This window comes from Homalodisca vitripennis, chromosome 1, assembly GCF_021130785.1.
Source record: "Homalodisca vitripennis isolate AUS2020 chromosome 1, UT_GWSS_2.1, whole genome shotgun sequence".
Lineage (NCBI taxonomy): Eukaryota > Metazoa > Arthropoda > Insecta > Hemiptera > Cicadellidae > Homalodisca > Homalodisca vitripennis.
Window position 1 is genome coordinate 46,618,570 of NC_060207.1, and position 15,872 is coordinate 46,634,441.

The following is a 15,872-nucleotide window of genomic DNA, read 5'->3' on the forward strand; positions in this document are numbered from 1 at the left end:
GCAGTCATGGGGAATGGGTTTCTATATGGCACTTCAAATATACTGATCAACCCAAAGTGCATGACTGCCATAGCAGTCATGTACCAAAATCAAGTGGCAGGATACAGTTTCATATCTCAAAAACTATTTGAGGTACAGCTAAAAGAAAAATACTGTCATAATGTAAAAAAAATCAGGAAGATGGATGAAGTCAGAAAAAAAGTGTGACTGCTATAACAGTCATGTCCCCACACATCAATATTTTATCACTAGGGTCATGACTGCTATAGCAGTCATTATGTTTTTCAGTACAAAATGTTTTTATTGTTTATGTAGAACAGACAAATGTTGAAATAATACTTGGTAAGTGACTATAATATGACCATGGTCCTAAAAATTATTAAATGTGCCAGTTATTAAAACATTTTCCAGGGCAAAGTGGTGGATTCCCATCACAGCCTTCACACAGCGGTAGCAAGTCTGCTTCTTGATTTTGTTCTTATAACACTCCCTACATCTCAAGTAGTATGAAGTAGATCGCTTCCAGTTAGGAGGTAGGGGGATTTTCTCCATGCAGTGAGAAAGTCGTGGTTCAATAGCAGCAGTTCCTGGACGTACAGTCTTCTTAGGCTTGATCAAATCTCGACCATGAGTTATAGTTTGTGGCAATCCGATGAGGTCTTTGATAAGATTTTCTCTAAATTCAATAAAACTTGATGTGGATTGTAGGTGTTCCTTGTAAATGAAGAAGAAACTGTTGAAAGTAGTTATGTCCAACAAATGAAACATCACTTTCTTGTACCATCTTCTTGTTTTTCTGGGGACACGAGTAGTAGGACACCATCTGATCACAACGGTCAATTCCTGACATGAAATCATTGTACTTGGTGATTTCAACAGGTTTGTTTTGGTCTGTGCCATGGCTATTTTTACTTATTACCATTTTTGGTTGATGGCCTGTTGTAATTGCCAGAACCTCTCTTTTATCACACCATTTTGAAACATACACCTCTTCGTGTCTCATCCAAATGTGCTCGCCCTTCTTCAGTTTTGTATTTGTCACAGCTTTTGGGTTGTCCTTACGATTCTTTCGTAGTGTTCCAGTTACTGTGGGTTTTTCTTGAGAGGAGAATCTTTGAAAGGGCTACACTGTTGTAGTAATTGTCCATGTAAATGTGATGTCCTTTGTCTAAGTACGGCTGCAGGAGTCGCAGAACAAGATTCTCGGTTTTTGAACCATTTTCATTTTCACCAACATGTCCTTGGTAAATTTTAACATTTAAAACGTATCCGTTAGCAGAACAAAGTTCGTAGAACTTAATGCCATATTTTGACTTTTTGTTTTTGATATAAACCCGGAAAAAGAGTCTACCTCGAAACAGTAATAGGCTCTCATCAAGTGATAACTCTTCCTCTGGTATGTAGGAAGTTTGGAAGTTCTTAAGTAATTTGCTCAATAGTGGCCTTATTCTAGCTAGCCTATCAGGATCTTCTGGCAACTCTTGAGGAGTTGTATAGCAACAGCTAAAACAACGCAAAATTGCTTCAAAACGCCTACCACTCATCGAATGAGAAAATATTGGGTGGAAGTACAGGGGATCAGTTGAAAACATACTTCTTACTCGGGAAAATCCTACTTGGCCCCCTAATAAACAAAGTCCAAGAAATATTTTCAACTCTTCTGCCGACACCTCTTTTAAAGTTCTTCAATCTTCGTCCTTTTACATGTGGACGAGATCGTTTATCCATTAGCCTACCATAAATTATTAATTGATGAGCAAATCATGTTCATAATATCCTCATCCCAAAGTTTAGAAAAAAACTAAGTATGGTGTCACATGTGTAGGTAAATATAATTTGATGCCACTATGATCTTTGTCAAATTGAAAGTTTAGGTACAGGTTTTGCATTCTTTTGACCAAACGATTTTAGGCTCTGTTGAGTTTTCTGAGGTAGATGGTTGGTTAAAATTTACTTCAGCTTCAAGTTCCTCTGCAGAGGACTCATTCAAGCTTGCAGTACTTCCTACATCTGATGGCTCCGTAATTTGGATCTTCATCCGTGTCGTCTGCCTCACTTGAACTATCAACATATGAAGTAGCCAAACTTGAAACACCAGACTCATTATTAGTAGGCAAATGTTCATCATCAGATGACTGGTTGTCATTGAAATCATTTGGATTAGAAGAAGTACTTGCAGTAATTATTGATGATGCTACCACATTTTTGTTGAGGTTATTATTTGTTATACCTCTTACATCAAAAGACACAACAAACAATTCTGGCCCACTTCTTGGATCTATATCACTTTCACTAGGTAAATCCAACACTTCACTGATCACTTTAACTAAGTCTTTCATTAGACCTACTCATGTCTAGGCTGTAAAATGGACACTAGTAGCAAAGCAGAACAACAAGCATTTATTGCAGGACAGCAGCTGATACTTGCTCATAAAGTATCAACTGATTGGCAATGCTGCCAACTGTAAAAATAGGTTGCCCAAAAATACAAGTTTGCTATAATATGTTAAATAAGACATAATAAACTGATAAACATTACTTTTTTTATTTTATTTCGACACAAAATTAGATAAAAAAATGAATTTTTAATTTGACTGCTATAACAGTCATGTCCCCTGTGAATCACATTCTGATATGACTGCCATAGCAGTCATGACTCTTAAGTAAGTGATTGATGTGACTGCTATAGCAGCTATGCCACATAGTGTAAATTAATAAAAAAATACAGTGTCCATTAAAGTGTTAAATAATATTACTCAATCATATTTGTAATAAACGCACATTTTTACCTTCTTGGTTTGGTCCAGTCTGATATTGGACCCTGACAGCTGATCAAAGGTTGACATTTCCAGAGAAGAAGTTGATAGTTGTGGTATGAGGTTCTAATGTAGGTACACTGGATGCCTACCAGGTAAGTAGCTCTATAATACTCCAAATTAGATAAATATGAGTTTATGCAATGCCCATTCTGTTACAGGAACATCAGAATTGTTGACTGAAAGTTCAATAGTGTGTAGCCTGGAACAGAAGGACTACTATCTGTATTACTTCCTGGTTAGGCACCCAGGACGTACTCTGGTGTTTTGTAACAGCATATCGTGTGTACGACGTATGGCATCATTGTTGTCCCTACTGGGTGTGCGGCCTCTGCCCCTGCATGCCAATATGTTGCAGAAACAACGGCTAAAGAATCTAGAGAGGTAAACTATAAACTCAGATACACAGTAAACTATTCTAAAGATTAAAACAAATTTATCATATTAAAAACATAAATTTCAGATTGGTTTAAATGTGTCTTTAAAAACCAACTAGAAGGAACCAATTAGAAACATCTCTAATTAAGATAAATAAAAAACAAATCGAAGGGGGCCCATGTTGTTAATGTATTTTAAAAATCGAAATAAAATAATATGTTTTCAAAATAAATCTTATTTGACACAATTTCTGTTTGAAAATTCATGTAAAGATAAGGAAAGTTGTAAATATTTCAACAGTAATATTTTTTGTTTAATGTAGTATACTGTTTATTTTCTGTATTTTGATGAACTTAGGATTCATCTAAATATACGTTTCATTTACCTAAAATATTTTATTAATTATTTTATCAGAAATTCTAGTTGTGAAGTGTCTTAAAAATTGTATAGCTAGAAAACATTTTCAAAATTCGCCCAGAAGAAACTGACTGGTTTCCTGCAATAAAAATGACAAGTTACATTCTTAGACATAATTAAGCATGCAGTAATTTGTTTTTTTATCCACTACAAAGTTCTCTTCACAGGATTACTGATTTTTCTGAAAAGGTTCAATCAATTTTTAATGTAGGCTACTTTTAATTGATTATAAATATTTATCTTACTCAGGTGTTATCAAATATTCAAGCAGATGCCTTAAATAAATGGATAGACTTTTGATTAGTGTATCCATATACTTTCACTTGAGTTGTATGAAAATTAATACAAAGAAAGTTTATTATTAACTTAGTTGTGTTTTGTACTATAAATAGTAAGTAAAAACTGGAACTAGTTGTAAGGACTGATGAAACAGACCTATACCTCCTTTGTTACTATTGCAGTGAGGTTGATCTGTTTTACTTGTTTACTTTCAAATGAAAGACTTTTGATATAGTATAGGGGTAAGGCTGCGACTCTCTACCAAGAGGTTACGGATTCAACTCCCAGGGAGGTCAATTCACATTTGTAAGAAGAGGGTTTGGACCGTTTTCCTTTAAAAACGTCAAGTATCCTTATTTGAAATGCCAATTAAGTTTTATAAATAATGGCATATATTTGTAATTTTTAGTTATGATAATTTTATTTAGTTTTACTATTTTAAAGTAATGCGCAGTTAACATACATGTTGATAACTGACTTAAGACTTTTTGATTTTTTTTATAATTTATTGTACAAATTTTTTGTATCTACTGTAATGAAATATAATTTTGGGTAAAATCAAATGAAGACAAAATTGGAAGATTGGTTGAAAAATTCTATACTATCAGTCAAGAAAATAGTAGTCTGCTCTGGAATTTTATTACATTCTATACCAAACATTTTAAAGATTTTTGGTTCATGCCTTTAAAAAAATAATGACCTTTGCATTGGGATTGCAGGTTCCGAGACAGTCCAGATGGGTTGCTGCTGGCAACTGATGTGGCTGCCAGAGGTCTAGACATTCCTAATGTTCAGCATGTCATCCACTACCAGGTCCCTCGCACCTCGGAGACGTATGTGCACCGCAGTGGTCGTACAGCCCGAGCCAACAATGAGGGACTCACGCTGATGTTGATTGAGACTGCAGAACAGAAACTGTACCTACGTCTCATGAAGACTCTCAATCGAGGTATTACCACTGCATTGAAAGTAACTGTATGGTGTAACTTTTACTCCTTGCTATAAACTTATATTACAAAAGTTACATAAGTTACATTTTTTGTTTATTTTAATGATTTTATATACTTTTAACATTTTATCAAAATATTAAAGGATTGTTATACAAACGAAATATATTTGTTTCTATGCTACAAGAAGCCTTTGCACATTTAATAAACACACACTCATGCAGTGTAACAATAAAATCATTGAACTTTTTCTTAAATTCTTATCTGATTACTACACTTAACAGCTGAAATCAGTAGTCATTATTGTGAATTTTGTTTAGTAAATTAAATTATTTAAAATTAGAAGAAATACAATAATAAATCTTACAAAACATCTTATTGTACATTTAAGTGATATCTAGTACACTATATAAATATACACATTTCAAGAATAATTTGGCAAAACAACATGTAATGCATCCAAATAATTTTATGTTCAAAATAAAAACGGCGAAGTAGTAATTTTATCTCTTAAATTTAATATCAGCTGATCTTTAATCAACAGTAAATAAAGTAACAATTATAATTTAACAGTGTATTTCAAATGAGAGATAGCGCTAAGTAAAACCCTTATTACTTAGTTATTATTTGTCGAGGCAGAAATTGTTAATTTGAAAGTATCCTGTATTTGACTATTTTTCATTGGTTCTTTTTTGAAGTATTAAATTTTGTACATTTGAGTTTATAAACTCAATTTTATATTGTAGACTCTTGGAGCAACTGGAAAATTCTTTAAATATTACTAAATGTTAATAAAAACACTACTTTTTCTGAATTGTTTATTTTTTGGACGAGGCCTTTCGAAACCAAAGGTTTCATCTTCAGGCAACTCTACAAATAAATATTTACACATTGTTTGTTACAGTTAATATTAAAATAACATATGGTGTAAAAATGTAAATACAAAAATTTTGGAAATATTTCAGCCAGTGAAAAATTAGATTTGACTAGAGTTTAATTTTTGAATAAATTGAGAAGAAAGAAGATTGGAATTTTCAATAGGGCCCTCTTCATTGTTCATGAGTTTTTCTTTATTTCTGTTTATGTATAGTGTTTCCCAAGCATTCAAGTTCATTGGTTTTGTTATTTCTTTTATTAATTTTAGATTTGTAATTGATGTTCTGTGTCCTGATTCAATGCAGTGCTTGGCTACAGCAGATTTGTCAACTCTTCCATATTTTGTGTGTGATAAGTTTGAATGCTAAGATGATGTTTTTCTGAAATTTTTTTCAAAACCTGTCTTAATGGGAGTACAAATTTGGCATAGTTTGAATCTTATACCTATAATCAATTCAAAATTTTTTTAACACAAACAGATGGATTGAAACTGAAGCATGATAGAACTATGTTGTATAGGAAGTTTCTTATTTATTTTAACGTGACAGATAAAAAATGGTCAAGTTTAATAGAGTAATTTATAGACACTGTATACATATATATATATATATATATATATATATATATATATATATATATATATATATATAAATATTATCATCACAAATATACTACTTAAACAAAGGAGTATAGTTCATTGTATGATAGGTCTAGAATAGAGCTAAACAAGATTATTGCCCGAAATAATTATTTAATTATTCCACAAGGTTTCACACTAGTGTAAAATGCAACTTTACATTGCAATTGGTCAAACACAGCATTTCATCATCTCATATTGAATTATACAACATAATTGTAAATTGTACTAGTTATGTCATTTGTTTGCCAATAAAAATTATCTGTTCTTTCACTGTTGTTCTTGTACAGAGAAAGAGCTGCCTCGTTTTCCAATTGTGAGTGGGCTTATGGAAGCGGTAAAGTTACGAGTCAACTTGGCTCGGGAAATAGATGGTATGCAGCTGGAGTACAAGCGGGCTACCAGTAAGGTCAGCTGGGTTCAGAAAGCGGCTGAAGAGATGGACCTATTGTTGGATGAAGATGAAATGTATCCTTCCATACTAGTTCGTTGGTTTTAGATATCTTCAGTTCCATAACTTATTTTCACACATTAGACACTATATTTAGTTGATCAATGAATGGTACAATAACATATTTGGGTTTCAAATTTATTATATTAAGTTGCTTATGAATACAAACAGATAGTTTAAACTAGTTAGTAAGTAGCTGTATCGTTAATATGAATTGAAATCAGTTCAAACTGATAAGATATCTTTCTAGCTGCATTCAAAAATGGAATGTCCAATTAGGGTACTGTATCCGTAGGTATACATTTTGTTAGCATGTGATATAACCCAAAAGAGTTGATGAGAACTTAATACTCAGACAATGTTTAGCCATATTGGAATAAGATTCCTAACATATTGAAATCCTCTGTCATGTTGAAATTCTAGAATAATTCCAAAGAATACATCCAAATTTTAAATTACCAGTGACAAACGTTAGCAAGGGATGGAAGGTTGTCACGCATTTAGTGTTCTTTTGGAAAGACTATGTTGTTGGTATTTGAGGTGACCAATATTCAAAATGCTGTGAAGTAACATTTTACATAGAATAGGTTTTCGAGTCGTTTGGAAAGTAAATTGCCCAGGCATATGATTGTCAAACGGGTAGGAGTAGTGGTGCAATCTAGTGGCACTATGTAGCTATGTTCAGGGTGAATTTGGCTGTTATCGTGAAGGTTTCTATGTCATGATAATGCTCTATACAAGGAACCACCAGAGAGTGTAGTTGGGCGGCGACCAATAGAATGGACTGGCCTGCGCGACGTTGCCACACAACTGCCACTGCCGCCCGGCACGGCTGGCGCATTGTGGCTGATAAATAGCTGCACTGTGACACCTAACACTGATACTGAACATTTAAAACTTATCAGTATAATTGAAAAACAATATTTAAAATGCGTTGACAGTTTGCTATATTATATTTAAATTACTTGTATAGTTTATTAATGTTATTACAAACTAACTATCGATTAAAACAAACAAATCGTCCCGTCAGTTAGTCAGGAGTAAAAGTACTTGCTTATTTCCATACGATACAACAATCTTTTCAGTGATTTTAAACGATTACTAAACACACACAAAATTAATATACATGTTGCTTATATTGGACACTGCATGACGTGTTGCTTGATTAAAAATAATTAAAAAAAATATAACAATATAATCAATTTTAAAATTATCGAAGAATTATATTTTTAAAATTATGAAATAATCAAATTTTCTACTAAATAACTTTTAGGGCCTACTATTTTTAAAATGAAATACGTTAAAAAGCATGATTGACTTAATAATATTCTTACCTTTGCACTTGTATATTATTTATTCGCTCTCAGGCGGCAATATCGTAGCCAAAACCTCGGAGTCTTCTTCATTTTCACTTTCTACCTCACTGCTACTCGTGTCAGAATTGTCTGCTAAGTTTATAATTATTTGCTCTACAACACTTGTGCGGATAAATTCCTTTCAAAATCAGCTTGCTGCAAGGCTTCTGCGTGCTGAACTCTTCATTGCCAGTCTTCTTTAGTCACTTTGTCCAGAGCATCATGAACAAGTTTCTCAACGTCGGTTATTTTAAATGTCTTATTATTACGTGCTACCTCTCCCTTCACTTGAGCCCATACCATTTCAATGGATTGTACTGGCAGTGATAAGGAGGGAGCCTGACAACTGTATGTCCCATTTTCATTGGCTAATACGTCGAGTTCATAAGTTTTTTGTTGCGTTTTATATGGGAGAACTCTCATTATAAGTTCTGGTTTCGTTTCTTTCATACAGTATTGTATGTTTTTTTCGAGACAGCCAATTTTGAATCTCTTCCTTTCTCCACGATGAATTTGGAATTTTCTCGGCGAGTACTGAGTGGTATGGAGCATTGTCCATGGACGATGATCGAGCCTTCTTCCAAAATGCATAGCAATTTTTTAAACCATTTTCTAAACGATTCAGCGTTCCATTTCATCGTGATTGTCCGAACTGGATGATGTCTTAGACCGAAAAACCCACTTACATTCTTGCAAAAACCCATCTTTTGCCGAACCGACATGACAAATTATTAATCTTCTACCTTTACCGAGAGGAACCTTTAGTCCACCAGACTCAGTCGTGTCCTGCCATATGTATTTTCGAGTATGGTTTTCATTAACCCATGTTTCATCGAGGTAATATATGGGCCTACAATCACCAGATTCTCTAAGCTCTTGCATAGTTCTCAAAAATTTTAAAACGAGCCGCTACAATATCATTTCGTTCCATAAAAACTTTCTACCATCATTGGTTTTCTTATACCTGAAACCAACATGCCTTAATAACCTATTTGTTGAGGTTACCGATCCGTTGTAATCAAGTTTTTGTTTGAGATCCTGCGTGATTCTTTTTGATGTGGGAAAATTCCCCTCTGTCGTAGTACGAAAGGACAGTTTGTCTCAAAACAATCTCAAGTCATCAAAGCCTGTTATTTTGATTTTCGACTTCTTTGTTTTCCTGGCGTTGAAAACTTAATTTCCTGATGATGAAGGTCCATCTTCTTCGGACAGCTTAGCTTCTTTACTTATTTTGTTAACGGTTCTTTCACTTACACCGCAGGCCTCAGCACACAGTTTACCACTTTGCTTAAAGTTTTAGAGTTTCTCGGAAATTTGTCAACAACAGTTTTTTGAAAAAGTTGTAAAATAATACGTCGTTCTCCACTACGTAGGGGTTTTCCACTACCGCTCTTAATTCCGGATGGCTGTGCAATTGAACAAACATCATCACACTCCATTTTGTCCAAATAAGGAATCACAATAACAAGGTATATTACAATTTAATGACACTACACAGAAAATAATTGGTACACTTATAATAGCTACCAATAAACAACACTTAAAAACACGAAAAACGTTCATCAACAGTAAAAATTCAGCACAAAATAATATACTCGTACTGGAATTGAAGAGAATGCAGTATTTTCAACCGCCACTGATTAAGCGACAATAGGCCACTGACTGACGGTCAGAGACCGGAAGGGAACTGTGGAAGGGGCTGTTTCTTGGAAACAGTATGGACTCATCCGTCTGGTATTACCACCACTGCTGGCTGGTGCGGCTTTTGTTTACAGGTATTTTCTCCCGTTTCCTCCACATTTTCACTCGTCTGACATCATCTATTATGTACTGTGTTCAAATTTCATTGGATGTTTATAGAAAATCGTTACTTTTAGAATTTTATAAGAAAGTGCATTCATATTATAAAAATACTTGTGCTGTATGATTTTTAAACTATGGCCAGTTTAAATATTTAAATCACCCACGTGTGAAAACAATTTTACATAACACAGATTCAAGACTATTAATAGCCAGGTAGGAAAAAATGCTTTCAAATGGTTATAAATTTATGAGAACCGAAGTGCGTAACAAAACCGTTGCGGCAACAATTCCCACCGTTATGTACTGAATAAGTATATTTATGGAAAAGAACATATATTTCAGATGTATTTGGATAACTTTCTTACCAAATTGAAAATCCATTTAACATAACATGATTATACTATGCAAACATGTAATGCCTTATTATATATCAGTGATAATGGCATTATCTAACTGTTACGGAAAATTAAACGTTTTTGCAGTATTTTTATGTTTTCTTTTTAATTTATATTTCGGCTAAAGATTTTAATCCTACGATCTTCGTATATGAGTAATATAAATACAATAATTTATTTCAATCCATTTAATCAACATGGAAATAAGCTACAGAGATGTACTTTTTTTTTAAATGACCGTAAAATTACATTTTGTAATACGTAGTTAATTAATTCAAGACAGCTCTAACATTTCTTTTGAGTGTAACGGTTAAGTATTTTAAGAACGCTGGCTCGCGCGACTTGTGGTTTACAGCGGGGAACAAAGTTTGGCAACGTCGCTCAGTTCTCGTTGGCCGCTTCGAAGGTCACGGACAAAATAGACTCCTCCCTCAACTGCACTCTCTTGTGGTTTTTTGTATAAACAAGTGTTTAAAATGGAGAATCATCTCTCTTGCCGATTGTGACATTCATAGCGTCATTATGATTTCCTTTGGTGATGAAAATGCAACCGTTGGAAATTCGTTATGAATTTTGTTCCATGTACACAGAAGACATAATGAAGTATACAGCAGTAAGTATGGTGCCAGATGTTATGTGAAGAATTAACTAATGTTTACGGCAGAAAATGAAGAGGCCGAGCGCTTTTGATTACGAATTACCTTATCGAACAAATCAATCATTAAAGAAATTGGAGGTTCACAATCCTAGATCTTTTGAAACATTTTCCATAGTATGAAACTGTGGATGGGGCCACATCCCATCGCCGTGAAAACCACTGTGATCAGTATGTGCATAGGGGACAGACTTTTGTTCAGTAGGTATTGAACAGTCTGTAACTAGATACGATTAACGCTTAAATGCAAATAAAGTTGTAGCTATGCTGAAAAATAGTTAAGAAGTTGTTCTTACAAACGTATATTATAAAACCATGTAAAAGTTACTTGTATTTTTTAAATTTATTAAAGCAAAGTAATTTTATAAATATGGTGAAGGTTGGAAATTGGTATCTCAATCCATTTGGAATATATCCAGGTTAATCAGGACTTAATTTACATCATGTATATTAATACTAATAGTTTATAATTTATGTTCAATTTAGAGTTTCTTATGGAAAAAATCTATACTGAGGATTAGATGATAATCATCTTCTCCATATGTAATATATCCCATAATATCTTAAATATACATGTTAAGTTGTTATATTAGGGTTTAAGTAGTTGTAGAGTTACGTAATTGTATACTTGCTATCGAATGAATTATCAATACAAGATTATTAAATTTGAGTAAACCTTTTTGCATTTTTCAAATTGTAATAACATATTATTCGCTTCTAAATTAAGTAATAGTACAAGTCATACTTATTTAAGTTCCTTGACTCAGACACCAGGCCAGACAAGGTGAACGATAGAACATCAGCTATCATTAAAAGAAAAATTGAGGTCAAGATGAAGCAGCTGAAGATGCTACTGAAAAAGTCTTTGACCAATCATACTTTCTCATACATATATCCTTCCCTGAACAATGCAGTAGAGAATTTTAAGTCTGAGCAGTCAGCCATCGAGGCTGTCAGGTCAGCTACGGAGGACAATCAGAAGAAACGGAAGAGGAGAAATCAGAGGCCATTCAGGAGTAAGAAAAAGAAACCATCTGCAAGTAATACAGAGTGATTTGTTTTGTTTTTATATAAATGTATATAAACCATGTTTTATTAAAACTATGGCCATGCTTATTTCCTTTTCTTAACATTGTATGTGTAATTAAATTATTTTTGATTATTTACAGGTTTCCAAACATAATATATACCTTGTTTCTCTGGTGTGATAACTGAAACAAAATTAAAGCATCACTCCATAATGGATCACCCATGTATATCAATAAAGTTAATAGGTGCAGAAAAAATGTGTTAATAGAGTAAAGAAAATTTAATGTACTCTAGAAAGACAAATGAACACTATTACCATATAAACAAAGGTTTGTTGAACTATTGCAAAAGAATGAAGCATGGTAAATAATTGGTTGTGATAATGATGTTAGTTGTAAATAATTTCTTTTGTATCATAATTAATTGCAACCTATAATTGTACTTGGAGGGAGGTTAATGTATTGTTGAAACCTGCCTATTATACAGAGTTCCAACCAGCAACCAAACGACCAGAAAGAATAACTTGTATGAGAAATATGTTTGCGCTGCTAGTAATATTTCACTAATTAACTTAATAAAGTTATTCATGTTCATAAAGATATTTTTCCAGCCTTTATCAGCCATCTCAGATTTGTTTTTTCGTTTCGATTTTAACAGTGTTAATTAGCAAAGAGGAAAAGCCATTTCTGTTCTCTGTTGATGTTTCACAAAGTGCTGTAACTGTAAGTGATATTTTTAATAGTACTCAGCAAGTTTTATGACTCCTATTGTTTAATAGTGTTGTTCAAATCTTTTTTATACTATTGTTTTTAAATTATCAATGAAGTTGTGATATACTACTTGACATATTTTAGATATAAATTCTCCTCAGATTTTCCTTCAGCTCTTTTTCAGATATGAGTGTGCTGAAAATTATGTGGTTGCCTTCTAGAATATTAGGAAGTGGTTCTTAAAAAACTATCGGAATAGCCCTGTGCTTAGGAGATTTCGTAATGTAAGTTTCTCCTAGTTATGAAACATTGTGAATTTGTTTATTGCAGTCTTTGGCTTTATCTGGAAAGGTTTTTTTATTGCTTTGCTATTATTTATGTCATGAGATATTAGTAACTTTTACTAACTATATTATGACTTATATTGGATCTATGAAGCCATAATAAAACCAATGGTAACATATGAAGCCCTTGTGTGGTGGACGAAAATAAAACAAAATACAAGAAACAAGAGGCTATGGAGTCTTCAAAGGCTAGTTTGTGTAAGCATTACCGGGGCAGTGTGCTTCTGTCCAACTTTGGCAATGGAAGCGGTACTGTGATTAATACACTCCTCTGGGGCAGGAGGTGTAAAAGATCTCAATGGGATTAAGCAATATGAAGCTGCTGAGTATAAAATGTGATTAGGCCTACCTTCTCATGAATGTCTAAAACACAGGAATGCCTGAAGCTGAAATGATAACTTACATGCTTGAGTAAATGGTAAAGAAATATTCCTTTGAAAAACCATAACTCGTTTCTAGAGAAACTAGAGATAAATGGAACACGAAGGAAGTCTATTCTACTAAAGGTGATCTGAAGTTTTACACTGATGGTTCACGCCTAGATTCTGGGGCAGGTTTTGGCGTATATGGGCCAGGAGCCAAATTGGCAGAGCCCTTAGAGAAATACATCACGGTCTTCCAAGCAGAAGTCGTGGCAGTTGAAACGTGCACCAGAAGACTTAAACAAAGAATGCCAAAAGTTGGAGAAGATTTAATATTTTCAGACAGTCAGGTACCATTAAAGGCGCTTCTTGCTTCTTTGATTCAAAGCCAGTATGAGAGTGTGATAATGCACTAATGGAACTGGCAAAGAGGGATAAAGTTGCCATAGCTGGGTGGCAAGCTGTAAAGGCACTCCTGGGAATTAAACAGCAGACACCCTTGCCTAGGCTGTGAATGCCTTTTGGAAGGGCCACAGCTGGATTGTGGAATAGCCTTCTGCTAAAATTAAATTTTAATAAATGATTGGAAAAGAGGATTACATCCAAGGCTTTGAAAAAGGGCTCAGGACTCAAGCAATCAAAACTGTTTATCTCTACATACGCAAAAGGATGGTTAAGACTCATAGATATCATCAAGGAGGATATAAACTAGTACTAGGGATGCTGACAGGACATGACCCTCTTAGGAAACGTTCAATGAAGGTGAGTCTAAGCCAGATGGATGAATTCAGACTGCGGAGAGACAGAAGAATTAGTGGAATCCATATTGATAACTGTCCTGCCATTTGCAAAATCAACAAAATTCCTAGGAGCTTATCTCAGCCAAGAAAACAGAAGCCCTCAAATCTCATACCTTTCAGTAAAAGCCTGAGGGTCTAAAACTGAAGTAAGGAAAGCACAGAGGGTCTTTCAGGAGTATGTGCACTTCCTCAGGCTCTTTCCCTCCATAAACAAATACTTTTTAATGCCTTATATATCAGCAGACTAGTAACGACATTGTTCGATATATGAGACCACTCTCAGTAACTAACTATGCTAGACAGAAACCTTTGGAAACTTTTCATTAGATATTTTTTAAGCAAAACTACTATTGTGGTATTTAAATTGTTTATGTATTGTTAGTTGCATATGTTAAGCTTACATAGAGTCTGTGTAATAAGCCTGATATCTGCTTTTCATTTTAAGATAAGACCTTATAATTTTGCAAGCACCGGAAAGCAAGTAGGAATCAAATACAAAAACTTTAAAACTGTTTCTATTGAATGTTCTACCTACATAATAACATTCAAAATTTTATTTGAGTTTATTATAAGTGAAAGATTGTATTTATAAATACTTAAAAACTTTTGCATCGGGAAATATTACTGTATTGGGTACAGAGGCGTAAAACATTTGAATTATTTTATGAGCTAAGTGGACAAAAGACTGACAGATATCAAGGCCACAAGAAAAAAAATATGTGGGAAGAGATAAAACAACACCCAAACTGTTAATATTGTTCATAAAAAAATTTACCAAATTCTGGAAAGTGTGGAAAATTGCTGTTGTTTCGACCTTTTGCTTTTTAGATACCTATACTTTGTGAAAAGATAAGATTTTAATCAGAAAATTATTTCATTAATAGCATATTATGTCAAACTTGCACTTTGGGTGAAATAAGCTGTTAGCGGTATTAGTAACCAAAGAATCGGTGGATGCTAAAAGGATTAAACTTTATATTGCTATAACATTTTGTTTCCCAAGTGGGGAAAGCATTGATGAAAATGCTGGTTATTATATTGAAAATAGCTTACAAAGACAATGTGTTAAAACTTTTCTCATATAGTGCTGAGTGATTATGGTAACCAATGATCCGTATTAGTGTTAAAAGTGCAGTTGTCACTGCAAATAGTTGTACAGGTCTTTCCTCTTTATTTTTCAGCTATTTTGACTAATATGGTTAGAATCCAAAAGTTTCAGACCAATATTTTTAAAAATTATTTTACTGTTTTGTGTTAAGTGTAGCTGGATTTAGCCAATTTCATTTTTGTAGCGTTTGTTTTGTTTTTACCGGTGTCCATTTTTAATTAAACTTTTAATTTTCTACTACAAAGAAATGTAAGTTGCAATGGTTATTGAATTATCTTAACACATTAATTAGGCTATGTATATTGTAGATGAGTTACTTGTAGCTTACAAGCAACACCATTTGAAACAATGGAAACATTTTCAAAATTGTTATTTGTGATTTTGTTTGACAGAATTTTTTTATTTCCTTTCCTAAAATGAGTTTTTTTTTAATGTAAATAAAATATGTTATTTGTAGAGATCTTTCTGCTTTTTATTGGAAAAATTGTAAAAAATAAGATATACTATTTT

General features: G+C 33.4%; 1 protein-coding gene across 1 annotated transcript in view; it reads left to right on the forward strand.

The window, feature by feature from the left end:
* Nucleotides 1-12,110, forward strand: part of LOC124360690 (ATP-dependent RNA helicase ddx24) — a 28,941-nt gene extending 16,831 nt beyond the window's left edge. The window contains exons 7-10 of the mRNA XM_046814520.1: nt 2,978-3,200; nt 4,610-4,839; nt 6,641-6,818; nt 11,784-12,110. Of these exons, the coding sequence (XP_046670476.1) occupies nt 2,978-3,200; nt 4,610-4,839; nt 6,641-6,818; nt 11,784-12,063 (911 nt within the window). The 3' untranslated portion in view covers nt 12,064-12,110. The remainder of the gene's footprint in view (nt 1-2,977; nt 3,201-4,609; nt 4,840-6,640; nt 6,819-11,783) is intronic.
* The last annotated feature ends 3,762 nt before the right edge of the window (nt 12,111-15,872 follow it).